This window comes from Myxine glutinosa, chromosome 9, assembly GCF_964187855.1.
Source record: "Myxine glutinosa chromosome 9, kmMyxGlut1.1, whole genome shotgun sequence".
In the NCBI taxonomy this organism is placed as follows: domain Eukaryota; kingdom Metazoa; phylum Chordata; class Myxini; order Myxiniformes; family Myxinidae; genus Myxine; species Myxine glutinosa.
The window spans coordinates 138,049,568-138,072,063 of record NC_136269.1 but is presented as its reverse complement, the minus strand read 5'-3'; the positions used below and the strand labels follow the sequence as shown (position 1 = coordinate 138,072,063).

Sequence of the window (22,496 nt, the reverse complement as noted above, 5' to 3'; positions counted from 1 at the left end):
TTTGTCCAGTACTCAGAACTGCTTACAATCCCCAATCCACTTGGTGAGGCCTATTTTATGTTGTTAGGACACAAGGGTTGGAGGCATAATTATTGAGAATGGCTTCCTGCAACAGGGAAAGGAAACGAGTCGCCAGGAGTGAGTGAACTAGAATCACGTGGGCAGGAAGAAAGTAGTTTCGGGGTTTTTTCATTTCGGGTTTTCGGGGTTTTTTTCATTTCGGGTTTTTACAGGTAATCCAATAGTGATTTGGTGGTTTCTCTGAAACCAACTCGACTTCTTGAAACTGCGAATCCCAATCCCCAACACTTCAGATGAATCTGAAACGACAATCTTGAGGATTACAATGCAGTGTCCTCACCAACCAGTCCCCACTATATCCAGAAAAACACTTCAGCCATTCCACCACCCACCTGCATTGTCCCATCCATCACAACACCTGGCTCTCCACTTAGTGTTCCGCTATCGGGAAGGAAAATCATGGAATAAATAGTGCAGCACTGCGGAGGAATCTCTTCAAAAGGCACAGAATGAACCAGACGTGTCGATTACCTTTCACAAGTAAGCATACACACTAGGAAGATTCGGCCATGTCCATTACACCTGTCACGTCCATCATTCTACGGACAGTATTTAGTTGTCCAAGGAATGAATCAAATTGCCAACTATTGTTGGAGAGCATGGATGTTACGTTTAATTTCTGTCGGATTACAGACAGGATGGCCAAACTAACATCCCAACCCCATCCATGGTATTGCGGGCAAAGTGTTCAAAGATGCCCCATGGGCGGGGCTTCAATTGGGAAGCCCAAGTGAAAAGGCAAAATATCAGAAATTGAAGGCTTTTTTTATTTTAAACGATTCATATAAACATCCGTTGAATCATATCACACGCAAATCATCAACATCTAAACAGTACATGGAGCCCATTTTGAAAAAAGATTGAATTCTGCAAAACGGAAGCGGCCGCTACACGTCTTTCTCAGTCGCACGTTTATGTGTGAAGAGTGCGCGCCGAATCTAACACGGAAGCGGCCGCTACACCTGTTTCTCAGTCGCTTTGCACACGCTGCCATGTTACTTCGGAGCCGCACGTTTATATAGAAAGAGTTCGTCAGGAGTCGATCTACTCTCCTGGTCCGTAGAATTTCAACAAAAGCCACATTACTGTTCATATCGGTAAATATTATTCCATCGTGTTTTGAAAAACTGGAAAATTGGATAAATTGGAAAAACAATACAGCCTATTTTACTCCAGGGGGTCCTAGGATTACCCACCCAAAATATCGTTGCGATCGGTTCAGCCGTTTTTGCGGTACCTTCGAACGAACGTACAGACGGACGGACATTTGGTGAATTATAGTAAGATGGTCCCATCACATATTGGTGTCGAGGTGAGTAGATGTGACAGTGATCAGCATTTTATAGGTAAATAAACAAAACAAGGTGTATTACCTGTAACTTCAAGTCCTTCTGTACTCCTCTGACACATTCAGCTTGCGCGGTTGATTCAGAACCGGTGGAACTGTCCATCTTCCGATGGAAACGCGGCGTCTGCTGCGGCTGGTGGGTGAGTAGCTCGTTGCAGGTAGAAGGCAACTCAGAGGGGTATGGTGTATGAGATTCGGGCAGAGATGTCACAGAGCACTCCAACAAAGTTGGAGATTTTCCGAGATGCGTGTTGGCATGTGGCAAGTCTCGTGTGACCTGTGAGAGAGTTGATCGAGTGGGGTTTGGGGTTGCAATGCACAAAAGAACACTCCATCTGCATAAGCACCAACCTACCAAAAAAAAAATATTTAAACAATTAAAATACTAATGTGTACCTGGAAAAATAGTATGGTAGTTGGTACCTGTGGTGGTGTATCGTAGTCACTGTCTTTGCAGTCTTGGGAATTCAGTGGGTCTTCATCCGTATGATATCTCAGGTCGCGTTGATCTTCCTCCTTTTCTCTGCGGCCTAGAAGCCTGGGTGGCTTCTCTTCCGTATATCTCAGGGCTTCCTCCATTTCTCTGCGGCCTAGAAGCCCGGGTGGCTTCTCTTCCGTATATCTCAGGGCTTCCTCCATTTCTCTGCGGCCTAGAAGCCCGGGTGGCTTCTCATCCATATATCTCAGGGTTTCCTCCTTTTCTCTGCGGCCTAGAAGCCCGGGTGGCTTCCCATCCGTATATCTCAGGGTTTCCTCCTTTTCTCTGCGGCCTATAAGACCGGGTGGCTTCTCGTCCGTATGATATCTCAGGGCTTCCTCCTTTTCTCTGCAGCCTAGAAACCCGGGTGGCTTCTCATCTGTATGACCAATGTACCCAAATGGCTTCTCGGTCCTTTGGCAATGAAAACCGGATGGTTTCTCACCCCTGCAGTTTTCAGGTCCGGGTGGCTTCCCACCCGTGAGGTTGAAGGGCCTAAACAAATTCTCATCCATACAACCACATGGCCTGGAAAGCTTCTCATCCACATAGTTGTGCACATTGGATGGCCTTTTGTCCCCATCATTTTTGGAGTTGTGTGGTCCGGGAGGCGTCTCACCCATGTGGCTGTAGGACCCTAACATATTCTCATCCATATAACCACGTGGCCTGGATTGATTATCATCCACGTAGTTGTGGACCTTGGATGGTGTCTCTTCCCCATCGCTGTGGACTTTGTATGGCTCAAAGTTCCCACAACTATAAGGCAAGCTCCTATCACTGCTGCTTTGGGATCTCAAAGATGCACCGTTCATATGGCCCTGCAGACTAATTGTTTCCTTCTCTCTGGGCATGTCGGCTTTGGGTAGTTCTCCATCTTTGCTCCCTTGGGAATAGGTTTCTGGAATGCTGAAGCTTTTCACAGATGTGGGGTTGCCACATGAGGAAGACAGGGAATTAATGTGAACCCTTCGATTGTTGGATACTGGTATGTCATAATCGCTGTCGTCGGTTTTCCATGCAGGTATCGTAGGCTGGGATTTATGGTAACTGCTGACATTATTTACATTTGGTACATCATAGTCCTGGGCAGGGAGATGGGGTGAGGTCACACTGTTAGTACACAAGCTGCTAGAGCTTTATTCGACTTACAGCTACAGTGGCCTGCAAAAGTAGTCACACCCGACCAATAATGCCACATTCAGATGAATTATGTAGAAACAATGTTTCCAAATGAACTTTGTTTTATTAACTATATGGTATTCATAGAATACTTACCCTGCAGTCATCTTGGTGCAAGCCAACTCTTCTGTTTTTGAAGGGTTTTTCAAATATGGCTGCCAGACCACGTGAGTGACGACATCATAAATTTATATTCTCTAATATAATTGTTGTGTAGATCACACAAGAAATTTCAAACTGATCAGACTAAGCGTTGTCCCTGTGGAATTATGACGTCATAATTAAGGTACCAATGACGTCATCATTAACACTTATTCCCCATGTGGAGTTCTTCACAATGAGCCATGTTTCACATTTTTCCATGGAGCAGTTTTGGAGATATAGAGGTGCGAATTTTTTCCAAGATGGCGTCCATACCATGTGACCGATGATGTCGTAATTATGAATAAAAGCGTTACGCCTTGGTCCCCCGTCGGTGAAGTGATGCGAGTTGACAAAGTGGAAGACGCAAGGCGGCTATCTTGGATTTTGACGTGGCGACCCAATGTTAAATAGCGTTCTCCCTTATGCGTAGATACACCCACACACCAGATTAGAAGTTGGTACCTCGCTTATTTTTCAAGATATTCCGCTCACAAGGTTCAGAGATATATATGGTGGTGGCCATCTTGGATTTTGACGTGGCGACCCAATTTTCAATAGCGTTCTTCCTTATGCCGAGATACACCCACGCACCAAATTAGAAGTTGGTACTTCGCTTATTTTTCAAGATATTCATCTCAAGGTTCAGACATACATGGTGGCGGCCATCTTGGATTTTGACGTGGCGACCCCATTTTAAACAGCGTTCTTCCTGATGCCTAGATACACCCACACACCAGATTAGAAGTTGGTACTTCGCTTATTTTTCAAGATATTTCGCTCACAAGGTTCAGAGATATATATGGTGGTGGCCATCTTGTATTTTGACGTGGCGACCCAATTTCCAATAGCTTTTTTCCTTATGCCGAGATACCCACACACCAAATTAGAAGTTGGTAATTCGCTTATTTTTCAAGATATTCAGCTCACAAGGTTCAGACATACATGGCATCAGACATACATGGCGGTGGCCATCTTGGATTTTGACGTGGGTTGCACCCACACACCAAATTAGAATGCGGTCCTTCGCTTACGCACGCCCGCACGCATGGACGGACGGACACACGGGAAAACCATAGTCCCCCTTTCGCTCCGCGGTGCGACGGGGGACAAAAAACTTCTACATGCGGAGGTGCTCCTATGGTAACATTTCGTGTCAATCAGACCAATGGTTGCCAAGAAAATGAATTTTTAAAATGCAGCCACGCCACACGTACAGACGCAACCAAATGCCTAACACCGCTTTTCTCTTCGCGAGCGCAGGGTAATAACCAAAGAGATCAAATGACACACTTATCGTTGGAGGTTAAATGTCAGGAATACCTGCAAAAAACATGTACAAATCACAATTCACTCGTTCTAAAAGTATTCAGCTCCTTGGGTCAGTACTTTGAGGAAGAACCTTTGGCAGCAATGACTGCTACTGGTCTTTTTGGGTCGGTATCTATCAGTTTTGCAGTGAGATGGTGAAATCCTTGCCCACTCTTCAGGTGAAAATTTGATGGGGTTCGTCGATGGACTGCAATCTTCAAGTCTCGCCATAAATGTTAAATTGGTTTGAGACAGGACTTTGACAAGGCCACTCAATAACATTTATTTTCTTCTTATTCAGCCACTCCAGTGTGGCTTTATATTTATGCTTCGGAACATTGTCCTGCTGAAATGTGAATCTCCTACCCAGCTTCAGATTCATCGCTGACTCAAGCAGGTGTTGATCAAGAATTCTCCTGCACATTGCACCGTCCCTTGTCCCTTTTATCTTGACAAGCTTGCCAGTCCATGCTGATGAAAAGCAGCCCCATAACATGATGCTGCCACCATCATGCTTGATATTATAGAGATTAGTGAGGTACCCGTGCTACGCACGGGTGGGAGGCCGGAAGCAAACAGACAATGCAGAAACGGCGAATGCTAAAGCATGAAATCAATAAATTCCACATTACTGTAGCACCTTCAGTCGCACGTCAGACATGGACAGCAAGTTCATGAAGGATTTCCACAAAAAACGTACCCGTTCGCAAACAAACGGGTACGTTTGTTCCATACTCAGTCAATGGCGAATCTGCATATGGCGATCTGCGAATTCACGTTTAGAAAGTAAAAACCATCACGGCATTCCGTCATTCACTTGAATTTGATGTCTCTTTTTTCATTCCAAACAGCATCTTACTATAATTCACCAAATGTCCATCCGTCTGTCTGTCCGTTCGAAGGTACCGTAAAAACTGCTGAACCGATCGCAACGATATTTTGCATGGATAATCCTGGGGTCTCCAAGAGTAAAATAGGCTATTGTCGGAGTTGCGGATGACGAGAGGGCGAGACACTTCTTAGCTTGTTCAAAGCTCCTTTATTCCAACAGAACTAAACTCATACCGGAACGCACACATCTTTTATAACAACTCACTCTTAAGGGGGCGTGACTCCAACAACCGAGCGCACGCCACACCCATACAATCAATAGCCCCACTGGTCCCGTGCCTGTGGATTATGTCCCAATGGGGTAACCCCCACATGCGTCCCCCCAGAATTCACTCGCACGGGCAATGTCAGTTTTCAGGGGGCCTTAACCACCCGGCCGAAACGACCCCTGATGACCCGAGCAGGGACTGTTAGCGGCTTGGCGGTAGGCGGGCCAACCGGGGGGGCTGGTCTAGGTCCAAGTGAGCCGGCTTGAAGCGGTTCACCTAAAGGTGGTCCGGTTTGCCGCCAATGTCGACCACGAAGGACTTGTCCCCGGCCTCCAGAATGCGGGAAGGCCCGTCGTAAGGCACCAGGTCCACGTTAACCTGGTCAAACCGTCGCTCGGGCACTGTGAATGGGGCCAGGGTATGGCGATGCACCTTCGAGCGTTGACACTCGACGCAGGTGTTGGCCCAGTCGCGCACATCCTTCCTGAGCCTGTGCCAAACGAACTTCGCCGCCACCAACTTTTGCGACGCCTTCCTGCCCGGGTGAGAAAGACCGTGGACGGCATCAAACACCAGCCGTCTCCAGCTGGTGGGTGCGACGGGGCGAGGCTGACCCAAAGAAACGTCGCACAGTAGCGTGGTGCCGTGTCCTTGAACGGCACGTCAGACAGTCGAAGCCCCGTGACCGCCGCCCTGCAGGCCTGGACATCCGGGTCGGAGATCTGATCGGCCGCCATGCGGGCGTAGTCGATGCCAAGGTGAATCGCGCCAACTATGGACCGGGAGAGACAATCGGCGATCGTATTATCCTTCCCAGCAACATGTTGGATGTCCGCCGTGAACTCGGAAACGAAGGAGAGCTGGCGTTGTTGACATGCAGACCACGGCTCCGAGACCTTGGCCAAGGCAAAAACCAGGGGCTTGTGGTCCACAAACACCGTGAATGGGCGGGCTTCCAACAGGTAACGGAAGTATTGGACAGCTAGGTAGAGGCCTCGGAGCTCACGATCGAATGTACTGTACTTTCGTTCGTTAGGGCGGAGCTGCCGGCTAAAAAAAAGCAAGCGGCTGCCACGCCCCGTTGACCCATTGCTCGTGCACGGCGCCAACCGCGTAGTCCGAAGCGTCCGTGGTGAGAGCAATCGGTGCGTCGGGCGACGGATGCGCCAGCATGGTTGCGCTGGCGAGGGCCTGTTTAGCATCCGTGAAAGCCTTGCCCATCTCCTCGGTCCAGTCAATGGCGCGTTTGGTTGGCTTGCCCTTGAGGGCCTCAAAAAGGGGCCGCATCAGTTGGGCCGCCCGGGGCACGAAACGATGGTAAAAGTTCACCATGCCCAAAACTCCTGCAGGACCTTGACGGTGAGGGGGTGCGGAAAACCCTTCACAGCCTCCACTTTAGACGGTAGTGGGATGGCCCCCTCCCTCGTGATGCGGTGGCCGAGAAAGTCAATTGAAGCCACCCCGAACAAGCACTTGGCCGGGTTAATGATAAGGCCGTGCTGACTGAGGCGTTCAAAGAGCGCTCGGAGGTGAAGCATGTGCTCCGTCCCCTTCCCCTCCCCCACTTCCCCCCCGTTTCCCCTCAACCCTCTCCCCCCCTTCCCCTTCAACCTCTACCCCCTTTCACCCCCCCCCCTATCCCCGCCTTCCCCCCTCCCCCTCCCCCACCCGGCAACGCTGGGTACTTCTGCTAGGTTTTGCTCGATAGTGCCTAAACCTTTTTAAATTAATGACAGTTATATACAAGTACACGTGAGATATTGTTGTAAGTTAATTGTGTTAATTTGCTTTGATGTGTTATTTGAAGTTTTAAAAATATACATCCGGATCCGGAAGGGTGGAACTTAGCGAGCGCATCATGCCGGTAATGGAAATGTTTGCTGTGATTGCTGCTGCCTGCTAAATGATTTTGGTTTTCGCTTGCAATAAAATTTTGTTAATGAACTTCAAGGAGTGATACTGGATCTTGGGGACATTATATAATTGGCGACGAGGAAAACTACATTCTTGAAATGGCGGTTTATGGAAAATTGGACGGGTTTCAGCTGGAGAGAGTCCTGGGAGGCCTCCATTGAGAGACATTCGTTCTATTGTGAGGAGAACCAGATCACCGATGAGAACAAGAGGGAGATATTGCTGTCTATCGTCGGAGCAGAATTATCTTACTATAATTCCCCAAACTAGCAACGGTACCTGCCCTACGGGCGGGGCTTCAGATGGGAGGCCCAAATGAAAAGGCAAAATATCAGAAATTGAAGGATTTTTTTTATTTGAAACGATTTATATAAACATCCGTTAAATCATATCGCACGCAAATCATCAAAATCTAAACAGTATTTGTAGAATTTCAATAAAAGCCACATCACTTTTCATATCGGTAAATATTATTCCATCGTGTTTGGAAAAACTGCAAAATTGGAAAAATTGTAAAAACAATATAGCCTATTTTAGTCCAGGGGGTTCTAGGATTACCCACCCAAAATATCATTGAGATTGGTTCAGCCGTTTTTACGGTATTTTTGAACGGCTAGGCGGACGGACATTTGGTGAATTATAGTAAGATGGTGTTGATTGGGTGATATGCAGTGTTAGGCTTGCACCAGACGTAACGCTTCCCAAAAGTTCAATTTTTGTCTCGTCTGACCACAAAACTTTTCTCCACATGCTGCAGTACCATTAAGATGCTTCTTCACAAACTCTATGTTATGAGCTTTTAGATGCGTATTTTTCAGTAATGGCTTCTTTATTGCCACCTGTCCGTACATGCTAGATTTGTGAAGGGAACGGGATATTGTTGATTGATGAACACTGACCCCCATCTCGACATCGAGCCTTGTAGATCTTTCAAAGTCATTGTTGGATTTGCAGTGACATCCCGAACCAGTTTCCTGCTTGTCCGGAAGCTGAGTTTGGATGGGCGACCTGATCTGGGTAGAGTCTTGGTGGTATGCTACTTCTACTTCTTCGTGATGGATTTCACCATACCACTCAAAGGATAATGAGCGACTTTAAAATCATCTTATAACCCTCTCCTGAACGGTGCTTCTCCACCACTTTATGTCAGACTTCTTTGGAAAGCTCCTTGGTTTTCATGTTTGCCTTGTTGGTTGACCAAGCGAGTTGCACCTTAAAACTCCTTAGATAAGTGGGGGAGATTGATTTTTAACTTTAACCACTGATTACATACAGGTGAAATCTATTACACTTATTGTGTAACCTTACAAAAAATAATTTGCTCCTGAAGTAGTGGTGGTTCATGCTGGTTTGCATCATATTCTGGGGGTGCGGTTGCCACTGATGCAATGCCTCTCTATAACAAATTCATCTGGTGCTCATTTTTCCGACCTCATAAGGATGACAGGCTGAATCAACCTACCTGGTGTTAACTTAACGGCATGACAATGGCTCGAACCTCAAGACCCCCAAGGTCTCAAGCCAGCCACCTGAACAACAGGAAGCCAACAACAGGCTTGGAAAGAGTATCCTCTCATATAATGCAAGCTTTTCTCAATGCACTTCAAACGCGAGGAAGGCAGGAAACCTTTAGCAATAAATTGATGGAACGTGGAGGATGAAACAACAGGCAGATGTACCTTCAGGAATGTTTTTTATCCAAACCTCCCCACCAATCCTCCCCCCCTCCCACCCCCAACCCCCACCCCAAAATTCCACTGCCTTTGCACTCCTGCACAAATCCAAACGCTCTCTCACTTTTCTTCTCTCTGTCCTTTTCTCTCTCACTTCTCACTTCCCTTTTTGCTATTTTATTTTTCTTGATCTACTCCCCTCTCCCCGACTCCTCTGCTCAGGTATTGTTTTGTAACATGCGGATGTCTCCTTATCGAGCACAGCACTGGAAATGCGAGTACTGTATTGCAATCAGCCACGATACAAGTCATTGGACATGTTTTTATGGAACCCAGGCCTAACATGTACACTGTTCTTTATTTTTGTACAAGGTCTAAGGCTCATGGAGGTATTGTTTGACACGCGCACACACACACACACACACACACACACACACACACACACACACACACACACACACACACACACACACACACACACAGCCGTATGTGGTGGCTTCAGAGTGCACGGCGGCTTTGATGGGGCGGAGGGCCGTGCATGTGGTGCCCGAGGTCGCGTGGATCGTCTGCGACGTGGCCTGTCCTGGTGACTTGCTGGGTTTCTCCAACCTCGTCATGCTGGGAGTGAGGGCCTGGGATTTGATGACTCCCTTTTAAGCCATATGCTTACAGGGAACGGAGCTTGGTGAGATCCAGTAACATGCCGAATACAACAGCTTCGCGGGTGGCGTGGGTGGGGAATGGGAGGCACCCATGCCTTGATAGATTTGGCTGACTCCAACCCATCGAGGAGGACACGCGCGTGCATACAGGGAGGGGGGCCTGATATTTGGCAGACCCAAGTGGAAGGGGGGGGGGGCTTGAGATTTGGCGGACCCAAGTGGAAGGGGGCCTGAGATTTGGCGAACCCGAGTTGAAGGGGTGGCCTGGGAAAGATGAGGACCGGTGGCAGTGACGCATGCGCGTGCATGCAAACACACACACACACACACACACACACACACGGAGGTGGATACTTTGAAACATGGCAGATCTCCGTTCCACCTCCTGAGGCCCATCCACATGTGGGGATATAGCAGGCAAAAGCAACTTGCATGCATGCGCGTGTGCACACACACACACGTGCACACACACACACACACACACACACACACACACACACACACACACACACACACTTCAGCCAAAAACAGTCCGTGATCATTGGGGGATTCCGGTAACTTACCAGTGCCGTCTGTGTGCTGACAATATCCTATGATGTCATATTCTTCCCACAGTGGGGCTGTGAATGACATATCTACTTCTCCTCCCTTCCCCTGTCCCAAACACCATGGGATGGCAACGCGCAGGGTTTATCCATACTCTATCCTTTAAAAAAATTAAATGCGAACCCTAACCCTAACTCTTTGGTATGACTTGGTCGGGGTTTGAACCGCCGACCCAGACTAAGAGTGGACACTCTAACCATTACACCACCAAGTCTGGTTATTGACATTGTATACAATATAAAGCGCATTGTATACAAAATGTGTGCAAATTAAATGTCATTCTCTCTCATTAACCCTCTGAACCGCTGTGGTTAAACGTGGTTAGACCAGCGTTAAATTTTCTACCGTTACAAATATACACCGTCCATTTCATGTTTTGCAGAACAAATCCTTTTTTTTTTTTGTCTAACAATTGCATTTAATATTAGTTATCAAACCCCTTTGCTGAATGAAGTGAAAAGTAACTATCTGTGTCAATAGAGTCTTAGAAAAGGTTAACCCCCTCCACCCCTGACCCCCCAACTCCCCATGCCGACTAAAACGTGCAAAGAACACCTGGAATCGGAACTTGAACCGTTTGTTCTCCACTTTGCATCAAAAAGAAAGTATTTGTACCCAATATGGACGATTCCACTTCAAACGAGGAAACGCGGACAAAGTATACCAAGTTTGGTTAAAATACCATCACTGGTTCACAAATTAGCGCCGTAACAGAATTTTTACCTAACGGGAACTTTGACCTCTTGGCCCCATAATCTATTCTGTTTATCTTTACATCATTGTATATACTTGTTCCAAGTTTGACTTGGTTCCTTTTAGCCATTCTTAAGTTATCGCGGTAACGAAAACCTATCACGGACGGACGCACAGACAGACAAATACCGTAAACATAACGCCTCCGGCGACTTCGTCGGCAGAGGCATAAAAATGGTTATGGTTTCGTTGGGTACATAAAATACTTTCAGGTCGACCATTCATGTGAACCACCCTCAAATGGTGTGGGTTGGTGTCGCCATATTGTTACAGAACTCAAAAGGACATTCTAGAAAATTCCGCTGAAAAATAAACCGATTTGGAAGGAAAAAACAAAGGAATCTGGAGTGAAGCCGATGTCACGTCATTGCAAATCCCCTTGCTTTCCTCCGAAAGCAAAGTTGAAAAATGGCAAGAAGTTCCACCAGGAATGACCCAAGATCAAATTTTGAGTAAAAATAAAATAAAATCTTGTTTTGACACCTGTGACCTAAGTCCCCATCCCCTGGGGCATGACATGGGCATAGGCATGGGCATGGGGCATGACATGGGGTCGAATCCAAAAAATCGTTACATATTCCATGTGTCCCCCAATGTTGATTGTATATACCTAGTTTCATTAAGCAAATATTTAAAATGTGCCCGTAATTGCATTTTTTAGTATTTGATATTTTGACCCCATCTAGGGACAGGGCCAAAAGTGATACTGTTGTCACACCTTCTTGCCATGTGATGATCATAACTACCAAGTTTGGTGAATTTCTACACAACCGTTTAGGAGGAGAGAGCGTGACTGACGGACAGACAGATACACAGACAACAGGCCTGATTACAATGCCCCCTGATTCTCTATAAAAGCATGGGGATATTTACACACAATTGGTGGAAGGCTGGCCATCTGTGTATCAATCTCAACGCTCCTTGGATCAATAACATCTTGATGATCCACAAGGATACACAAGGGAGGGACTTGGACGCAGGAGGCCATTTGGCCCATCAATATTGATGTATCCATTCCATTCACTTTTACAGAAAAAAATCACGAGCATGTGATTTGTTCTGGGTACCTGTTTTGGAAAACTGTTTCTGGATACCGATACTATCTGGATATGTTTTGACATTTGGAATAATCAGAATCTTGGACATTCCAATGCCACGTCACCCCACAAAGTATTGTCGGTTTCCCATAAGCAATCCTTGGTTACCGTTTCATTCAGGTTGTAGGCCATAGGAGAGTAGTGTACTTTTGCCATGGCGTGAACCGGCGAGGGAACTTCATAAATGCTGTTATTGGTGGGGTGCAGGTGCGCTGGTCGAGGGCCTTGGACGATTCCAGGCTGCAAAACATATACAACCCCCAATAAAAACCCCAAGTACAACCAATAGCTCTCCTTGCCACAACGTATCTAATCAAACTGCCTCATTACTCCAGCATCGAGCTGAAACCCCATCAGCGTCGCCTCTCCACATAAAATTATAACTGTCTGATTAACCTCCAGAAAACAGATCAAGTTCCTCGATGTAATAATTTTTGCTTTGCCTCCCTTGTTCTTTCTCTCCCTTACCGCCATCTTGATTTTCCAAAACCCTCGCCACCATCTTGATTTTCCAACACCCTCACCGCCATCTTGATTTTCCAATACCTTCACCGCCATCTTGATTTTCCAACACCCTCACCGCCATCTTGATTTTCCAATACCCTCGCCACCATCTTCATTTTCCAATACCCTCGCCGCCATCTTGATTTTCCAGCACCCTCGCCGCCATCTTGATTTCCCAATACCCTCGCCACCATCTTGATTTTCCAGCACCCTCACCGCCATCTTGATTTTCCAATACCCTCGCCACCATCTTGATTTTCCCAAAACCCTCGCTGCCATCTTGATTTTGCAACACTACAAAGACCAATTGCCTCAAACTCGCAAAACGTTTTAACCTACGCACATTGTTCCACCTTTTATAAACAAAAGTGCAGGTCACGTGTGAACCGCACTCCTTCAATACACCGGAAATTGATCTGAAATAAAATTATATATTTTAAAAAGATTTAGACAAAACACAAATTTATTAGCTTTACAAGCTGGCGCCGAGCTACCTCTGTGAAGCAGATATCTTATGGAATCACCCAAAGCATTGTGGGACATTTAACACTATCCAAATGTCAGATGCCATTCTAGAGGAGGTACAGCACAGCTGGGAATGCAATCTTGATGACTTCAGCATTTATAATGTTCAATTTAAGAATCTAAGGTTGTTCCCACCTTCCTGTGGTAGTAATAGCTGCTCCATGAGGACAATGTTTGTGGTGGCGTGGAATTGTCCTCAAAATGAGCCGGAAAAGCCGACGTCGTTGGTGCCGTACAGGATGCTATCCATGACGGCATGGGCTCCTGGTAATCTGAAGAGTCCACAGCCAAGCTGTGAGCCTGGGCCGGCAAGACCCGAGAGTGAAGCAGTCGCAGGCGGTTGGCAGGGGCAATACCTTGCATCCCATTCAGGGAACACAACCACCACCCTTGCAGGCCCTGGAGGTCTTGTGTCAGAACCCCGAGGACATCTCCACGGTGAAATGGCAGCTCTTCTGGACTCTCGGCATCGTTGTCAAACAATGCTTGAGCAAACTGGACGTGAAAGGAAATAAAGGCAGTTAATGCTTTCTTTCAGGCTGTCCAATAATTGCAAAGAAAATAGAAGGAAACACAGGCCATATGGCCCATCATACATGTGCTATATCCACATACACATAAACTTAACCAAAATGATGTAATAATCGTCTACAGAGTGCAGTGATATTGCTACTGCGGTCTCATCGGCCAAACAGCTGAGACCTCGGGCCTGATCAAGGGCCTGTTTCCTCCTATATCAAGCCCAATTTGAGATGCCACTGTCATCCGAGCGATGTGACTGTTGGCTCTCCACACCGAGCCACTCAAAATGTTGACTGGAGCCGATTGTCGCGCCCGATGGGGCAGAAGTAGGAATTGGATGCTAACCGTCCTGTAAAATCTGTCTGTTAGAGGACTGATAAAACTGAAGAGATTTATTGATCATGCTGACTAACTCGCTGGCTAACCCCCACTCTAGCAGGGAAAATGGCCTTAAAATGCCTGTTGTTTGTTGTTTGCTGACTCGAAATAACTCAAAGGAAACCTTGTGAATTAATGTGTGCATTTAAAACCAGGGGAAGGGAGAACAAGGAACACAGAAACATTTAATGCAACAATTCTATTTACAATGACATACGCGCCCCGGGTATCACAAGTGGAAGGCCTTCTCAAAATAACTTTAAGAGGCCATGGCACACCGCAAGAGAGAGCCCAGCAAAAGATACAGGACTGAAATGCTTGTTGCGGCCTGCTTGGGCGCAATCACATTCCGTCCAGAGCTAACGGCTCAGCGCATGCCATGTTAGTGCGAGCGAGAGGTGGGAACCCCAAACTCTCCTGGGTTCCGCCAACTTGAACACAAAATGGGCACACCCACGCGACTCCGCATGGACCCCGTCTGACCACGGCTCTGGATGGGAACAGTGAACCGGACTGGCCCGAGGAACCAAAATCTCTGGCTGGACATGCTAGTGGGCAATTATTTGCTCCCATAATGTCCTGCTCTATGGTGCTGCCATGCACCGGTTGGCGGTTCGGCCGTCAATCAAGAGGCCCTCCTCTCCTGAGCCCCTCAACTCGTTTGAATGTTTGGGAGTCACCCTTCGTGCCAAAGCTTGTGTCTCCTCGGCATTACTAGGCCAAATTCCCATTCAAAGGACATTTAGGACAGATTACAAAGGAAAGAACATTAAGAAAGGGATTAAAAGGTAAAGTGGTTTTAGACACAAACATTAGGGAGAGAAGATCACAGCTTTCTAACCAAATGTCGCTGCATAATCCTATATCACAATTCAATTACCTCACATTTATGCTAATGCATGTACTGAGGAAATAACTGTTACTAAACTACACAGTCTGAACCCCTAGAAGCCATTTCCGCAACAATATGTTATACATGCAAATGACAGGTTGCTTTCAAAGATGGCCGTTGCATGATGACGCTTACCCTCTTTGACAACTTCAACCCTTGTGATGTTGAAATGGGAAATAATTAAACATCACCCCCCCTCTCGTAGTCCGGATATAAATATATGGGTTCAGTGGTGGCCTATTGGTGATGGAAGTGCACTGGGATCTTGTAAATTGTGGGATTAAATCCAGCTGATCTTCAGGAAATTGTTCGTCTCAGGAGAATTGACATATCACGAATGTGTCTAAAACCCCAGCTGGCTTATTAACGACATTTCGGGTGGGATAATCTGCGTGCCCCACCCAGTCTGATCTAAATTTGTTGCTCGTCCACTCACTGTTGATGCCTTCCCAAGTTACCTCTCCCACCTCCCCAGTCGTTCTGAATGACGATGGGGTCGACGCTTGACTGGCACTTAATACATAAAAAGATTTGTCACCATCCATCTCAAGGGGCCATTAAATAAAGATCCGCATGGCATAATCGTTGCTTGGCATGAACAGGTGTCCTGAAATGGCTCTGAACACGTCCTAAAAATGTATATGTTTTTGGCATCAACGGGACAGAAATGCAGAAATGAGCGATAGAGGAACAACTTGAAAAATAGGGTTTCATTAACTTCACTTCACTTTCAAATTTTGATGAACAAAAACTGAAGGTTAACTGTAACACACCTTGTCATTGTCTTTGCATGAATCCAACCTCAATATCGCTTCAACTTACTTGTACCATTTAAATGATAAGTAAGTAATTGTTTTTTGTTTTTTTTGTATACAAGATCGAGGCTCGTGAAAGAGCTAACATTAATCACAAAAAAAGTCAAACCGACACATGAAACACAAAAAATAAGTGGAGCGGTAGACAAGATGGGGAGAGAGGGGGAAGGACACAAAAACAACATTTGAGAGCAGGGACATCGGGAGAAATGTGGGAGGGGGGGAGGTGGGAGAGGTATAAAACATATGAACACTGCAAGGACTTCCAGGAAAGAAGTTGGTATTTCAAAAAAAAAGAAAAAAAAGTATCTGGGGTGAATTAGTGGGGGTAGAAAAAAATCAAGGTTTTGGATGGGGGAAGATAAGAGATGGTGGTGAACAGCTGTTTTAAAGACCTGGAGGGAGGAGTGGGATTGAAGGGAGTGGGGGAAAGTTAGTCATTACTTGTCTTGGCACACAATGACCTGTTCCCACAAACATTGAATACCACACTTAAATGGGGTTGGCACCGTGTGGGTAAAGGGGATCGGCACCACGTGGGTAAAGGAGGTCGGCACCAAGCGGGTAAAGGGGGTTGGCACCGAGCGGGTAAAGGGGGTTAGCACCCCATGGGTAAAGGGGTTGGCACTACGTGGATAAAGGGGGTCGGCACAACAAGGATAAAAGGGGTCGGCACAACAAGGATAAAGGGGGTCGGCACAACAAGGATAAAGGGGGTCGGCACAACAAGGATAAAAGGGGTTGGCACCGTGTGGGTAAAGGGGTTGGCACTACGTGGATAAAGGGGGTCGGCACAACAAGGATAAAAGGGGTCGGCACAACAAGGATAAAGGGGGTCGGCACAACAAGGATAAAGGGGGTCGGCACAACAAGGATAAAAGGGGTTAGCACCCCATGGGTAAAGGGGTTGGCACTACGTGGATAAAGGGGGTCGGCACAACAAGGATAAAAGGGGTCGGCACAACAAGGATAAAGGGGGTCGGCACAACAAGGATAAAGGGAGTCGGCACAAGGAGGATAAAAGGGGTTGGCACCGTGTGGGTAAAGGAACTCAGCACGGTGCAGGTCAAGGGGGTCGGCACTACATGGGTAAAGGAACGCGGAACCATGCAGGTAAAGGTGGTTGGCACTGTGTGGGTAAAGGGGGTTGCCACCACGTGGCTAAAGGGGGTTGGCACCGTGTGTGTAAAAGGGGTCAGCACAGCATGGGTAAAGGGGGTCAGCACAACAAGGGTAAAGGGGGTCGGCACCGTGTGGATGAAAAACAGGATTAATTGGTACAAATTCAAACAGTACATTCTAATTCAAAAAGTCTGTACGTAACTTCCTGCTTTTCATTATGTACTCAAAGCCATATGAGAAAAAGTGACAGAACAGAGGCTGAGAAATGTCATCCAGGAAACCACAGAGATAACTTTTACAGAATTATTCCATTAGATACGGAACGATTATGTCACCCACCGTCAAATTCACCCTGAGAATGAGGAAGACTCACAATGTGTGGTTCAAGTAGCATAGTATAGTATAACCTTATATATATATTATATATATATTATATATATATACACAAAGAATTAAGTTAAGCACCCCTACACAACGAATTAAGGTAAGCACCCCCTAATATATATTCTTTGTGTATATGTATACATTGGCATATATTCTAAGGTATGTGAGATCAAATAATGATTGGTATGACATTAGCAAATATCCATTGATGAAATTGAGTGATCAAAGTGAAAAAAAGTGATTGGTTGAGTCAGTGATCCGATCACGTGGGTCCTACACACGTTATTGACGCAAAGATCGCTAGAGGTCTTCTCAGAACAATGACTGTACGTTAGAAAACATAAACGTCATCCACACTGTCCGTGATGGACCTATAGCTCCATACTTAAATTGAGGTGAAAATATGCCTAAAATTCCCAAAAAATTTCACCTTAAATTATTCAGAATAAAATATTGAAAACGGCATGATTGTTATGTTTTTATGTGACCATAATATCACTTCTCCAGAAAATATAGCAATATCATGGGTATATTACACTGTTTTGACGACAACAAACTTGTAATGTGCGAGGTTGTAAAAAAACGGGGGGGGGTGCTTAACTTAATTCTTTGTGTATATATAATAATTATGACCATGGCTTTTTGCCAAAAAGAACAATGGCAAAAAGACCAATGATAAAAAGACCATGGCAAAAAGAACAATGGCAAAAAGAACAATGGCAACAAGAACAATGGCAAAAAGACCAATGATAAAAAGACCATGGCAAAAAAGAACAATGGCAACAAGAACAATGACAAAAAGACCAATGATAAAAAGACCATGGCAAAAAAGAACAATGGCAACAAGAACAATGGCAAAAAGACCAATGATAAAAAGACCATGGCAAAAAAGAACAATGGCAACAACAATGGCAAAAAGACCAATGATAAAAAGACCATGGCAACAAGAACAATGGCAACAAGAACAATGGCAAAAAGACCAATGATAAAAAGACCTTGGCAAAAAAGAACAATGGTAACAAGAACAATGGAAAAAGACCAATGATAAAAAGACCATGGCAAAAAAGAACAATGGCAACAACAATGGCAAAAAGACCAATGATAAAAAGACCATGGCAACAAGAACAATGGCAACAAGAACAATGGCAAAAAGACCAATGATAAAAAGAACAATGGCAACAAGAACAATGGCAAAAAGACCAATGATAAAAAGACCATGGCAAAAAAAACAATGGCAACAACAACAATGGCAAAAAGACCAATGATAAAAAGACCATGACAAAAAAAGAACAATGGCAAAAAGAACGATGGCAAAAAGAACAATGGCAAAAAGAACAATGGTAAAAAGACTATGACAAAAATAACAATGGCAAAAAGAACAATGGTAAAAAGACCATGGCAAAAAGAACAATGATAAAAACATAAAAAAGCAAAAAACCGAGATCGGTCAAAACCAGCAAATCCTCTTGTAGTTCATCATAATAATCATCTTCAGACGGCACGTTTCCGAGCCACCTTTCTCAATGCCAATGACTCTGGTATCATCCGACAGATTTTTACTTGTAGTCCAGTCAAATGGTGCCTTGACCCACCACTAATTGGAAAAGATTGTTTCTCTGTTGGATTCTCCTCTGATATACCCCAGGAATACCATATCAAAAATAGAGATGAATGGGAGGGGTGGAAGGGGGTCTAAATATGCTAATTTATGTTAATTAGGTCCGAACATCAAAGGAACAAGCTTAACAAGAAGAATTCTTGCATTTGTGTCGAGTAATCAATTTAATGCTACCCAACTTCATCAATAGTGTTGTTAGAAATGATAGAAACTCAAATTAGGTACCTACTTGGATTATTACCTGATTATGTAATCATAATTATGATTATGTAATCATAATACAAAGGGATAGTGAGGAAGAGAGGTGGGGGAAGAGTGATGCAAACGCCTCACCACATGTCGCTATACACTCTGGGCAGGAGAGGATTTGAGGAGGATGGTGGGATTGAGAGAAAGGGTGAGGAAGGGAGGTGGTAGAGCAAGGGAAAGGGTGAGGAGAGGTGGGGGGAGTGGATGGAGGGGGGGGGGGGGGGGGGAGATTTTTCAAAGAGTAAGTTAATTATAATATTATAATATTTTCCAATTCTCTCTTAAACTTGCAGTTCACTTGTCCTTTTGGGGTCCTGTCCTGGGTGTCCTGGGGGTCCTGGGTAAGCTGAAAATAGCGATGTTGTGTTGAATGGGAGACATCTATCTATTATGGTCTCACTAGGAGGGTGTAGGTTAAGGTTGGAATGGGGATGGTGGGAGATTAATGGGAATTAATCTAGGGAAGTGTGCAGGAATCTAGGAATAGTATCAGGATATCACGAGACGGCATCATTACTGGGAACGCAGCTGTGCTGCTAATTCAGTCTCCCCTACTGGTTAGAGCAGGAATTTGGAATTTTTTGGCCATTGTAACGGTGAATACACCCCTACCCTTCATAAACATGTTCCTTAATCTTTTCTTCACTTAATATAATTGTCCGATCAGTCGAAAAAGTTAAGTTTAATACTATCGTGTTCCCGGGGTTAAGACTCCAAGAGAAAGAATGACCGAAACGAGCTTTAACTCCGAGGCGTAGTTCGAACTTGGCGGGATTATGTATCGGGAATGCTTGAGGCCTTATCTGATTGGAAACACACGGGGTTATTTCAAACCCACAAAACAAAGAAAAACCAGGACAGAAACTAAAATTCAACAAATAGAAATTTATTTACAGGAATGTAAAAGACAACAAAAGGTGAGGTAAACTAAAATTCCTAAATGAGGGACCCTACACTCTGATGTAAAATACAGACAGGGGAAAAGATAATAAAAATAAAATGGTGTTTATAGTGCCGGCACTTAGCGTTGTTCAAGCGAGAGTGTCAAATGAAGCCGGCAGCACAAAGTGTCCCGCAGCCGCGCGCTGGAAAAAAAAAAATCGCCAGATGGCGCGAAGCTCTTCTTCGAGTCGCCACGAACATAGGTGATTTTGTGTGGCCGGTCCCCTTTCGCTTTTGTCTCCCCCCGACCGACGTGCCAAGAGCTCCGCAAACCGCCACCGTATTCCTCCTCCTCACAGGCGCACACGCGACCAAAAACGCACAAGCACGACCCACGCCTGCCTTCCACCAAGGCACTGGGACAAAGAGATCGACGGGACGGCTTCTTCTTCCTCCGTTACTATCCAAGGCTTCACGAAAGGATGCAGCACAACCACAGCCGTTTGCCAGCATGACCAAGACAAAACGAAAGGAAGATAGAGAGATGCGGCCACCCACAACCAAACTCAGGACAAGAGAGACCAAGATGGCCAGACCGCGTCTTTTTCCTCCAGCTCTCGTATGTTCCATGCCGATGCCACACTCCATCCAATCATCCAGCGCTACTCAATCATCTCATCGCGCCTCCACCAATCACAAAGGCTGGGGCGTGGCCTCCTCATTACGAGTCGTCGGGGGGCGGAGTCTAGTCGTCGTTCGGAAATATTCAGATGACGTTGGGGTTTCCTTGCCGATCGGGAAATGCTGTTTCTGTTGACCCTGATGGCGCTTTGAGTGAATGATCGTTTGTGGCATGGGTTTTTACTTGTAATAAAACAACATAGGGAGAAATTACCGAGGGCAACTACACACTGGGGTTAATCCTTAAGTCCCTATCTTTTTAACACAAGCTCCACCCCTTTGTATGGAGACATGCAAACGATTTTTACCTGGACAGACGACCTACTCATGCACATCGAGATGGGTTCTTCTTCTTCGTACCACTCGGAGCATGCTAATCTGTACGATTCTGACTTTCCCATTGAGGTATTTCATGCCTACCCCCACAAACGTAACAATACTTTGGCAATTTCACATTTTCTTGTGTAAATATGGAGAAGGAGGGATCAGAGCCTTGCTTGCTTAAATATGTAAACACAGTTAGTTGTAAGAATCGTTAATTTCTTAAATTTTTCTGATTTCAGTCCAGATTTCGACACTTAATTAGTAGACATGCTCTGATCCTCAAATCTGAAGACAGATTTCGATTATATACTTTAATTAGGCCATGAGAGTGCATTGTGGTTCCAAGGCAAGGCATTTTTGAGCAGGCCTAAACAAAATGGTGTCTTAAGATCCCTACGAGGAGAAAGCAGGCTGACTCCTCCCACCTCCTCACCTCCCACCTCCTCGCCCCACACCCAGTCCCTTCCCCCCCCCCCCCCCCCCCCATTTCCACCAATGGTAAGCCTTCTTTTGTTCTTTCATTATGAGCATCACGTTAATTATCTTCATAAGGGGCGTTTAAATTTACCCAAATACCCAGTTGTCATTCATACAATCTCTTGGAGTTCATTTGTAGGCATGCAACGTTTTGGGCCACTAGGTTTTATGGTTTTGGAGTTATAGATGAGACACACTGACACATTTATCATGCTAGATTTGGAGTGGGGAGTGGGATGTGAGGGCGGTAATGACATCATAAGCAGGCGGATATCGTCCTGTTCCTGCATTACGAACAAAAGGAAGTGGTAATTAGCAAGCATATGGGTGGAGATAACTTTGTACTACAAACAGGCCTCTATATGCACATGGGGAAGAGGGGATAGGAGGGGTGGGGGGCACGAAGCCTGCCAGATAATAGCCGAGAGACATGAGAGGTAGAGGCAACAGATCTGGGGGTTCAGAAGGAATACTGAACATATGACTCAAAAATAACACTTTGTATCGAGAATGTTATAAAACCATTGCAATAGCAACCCTGATTATAAAAAAAAAAATAACCACCTTTAGAGGCCATTTTTCCCCGCAAAGTGGGGGTTGGCCTTTTTCGGGAGCCGTGGTTGTTGTTGTTTTTCGGTCCCCTTTTTGAAGCAATGTTTTACGGCCGGATGCCCTTCCTGACGCCAACCCTTTTTGCCGCCTTTAACGACAAACAGGGAATTACCAGTGAACTGGTACTCAATTAGCCGACCTCGGAAGGATGACAGGCTGAGTCAA

At 45.6% G+C, this 22,496-nt stretch overlaps 1 protein-coding gene across 1 annotated transcript in view; it reads right to left on the bottom strand.

The window, feature by feature from the left end:
• The window catches only part of LOC137417196 (uncharacterized), a 38,531-nt gene that overhangs the window by 3,340 nt on the left and 12,695 nt on the right, over nucleotides 1–22,496 (bottom strand). The window contains exons 2-5 of the mRNA XM_068103004.2: nucleotides 13,511–13,870; nucleotides 12,455–12,586; nucleotides 1,853–2,992; nucleotides 1,455–1,706 (exon numbers count right to left, since the gene is read on the bottom strand). Coding sequence (XP_067959105.2) covers nucleotides 1,455–1,706; nucleotides 1,853–2,992; nucleotides 12,455–12,586; nucleotides 13,511–13,870 — 1,884 coding nt within the window. The remainder of the gene's footprint in view (nucleotides 1–1,454; nucleotides 1,707–1,852; nucleotides 2,993–12,454; nucleotides 12,587–13,510; nucleotides 13,871–22,496) is intronic.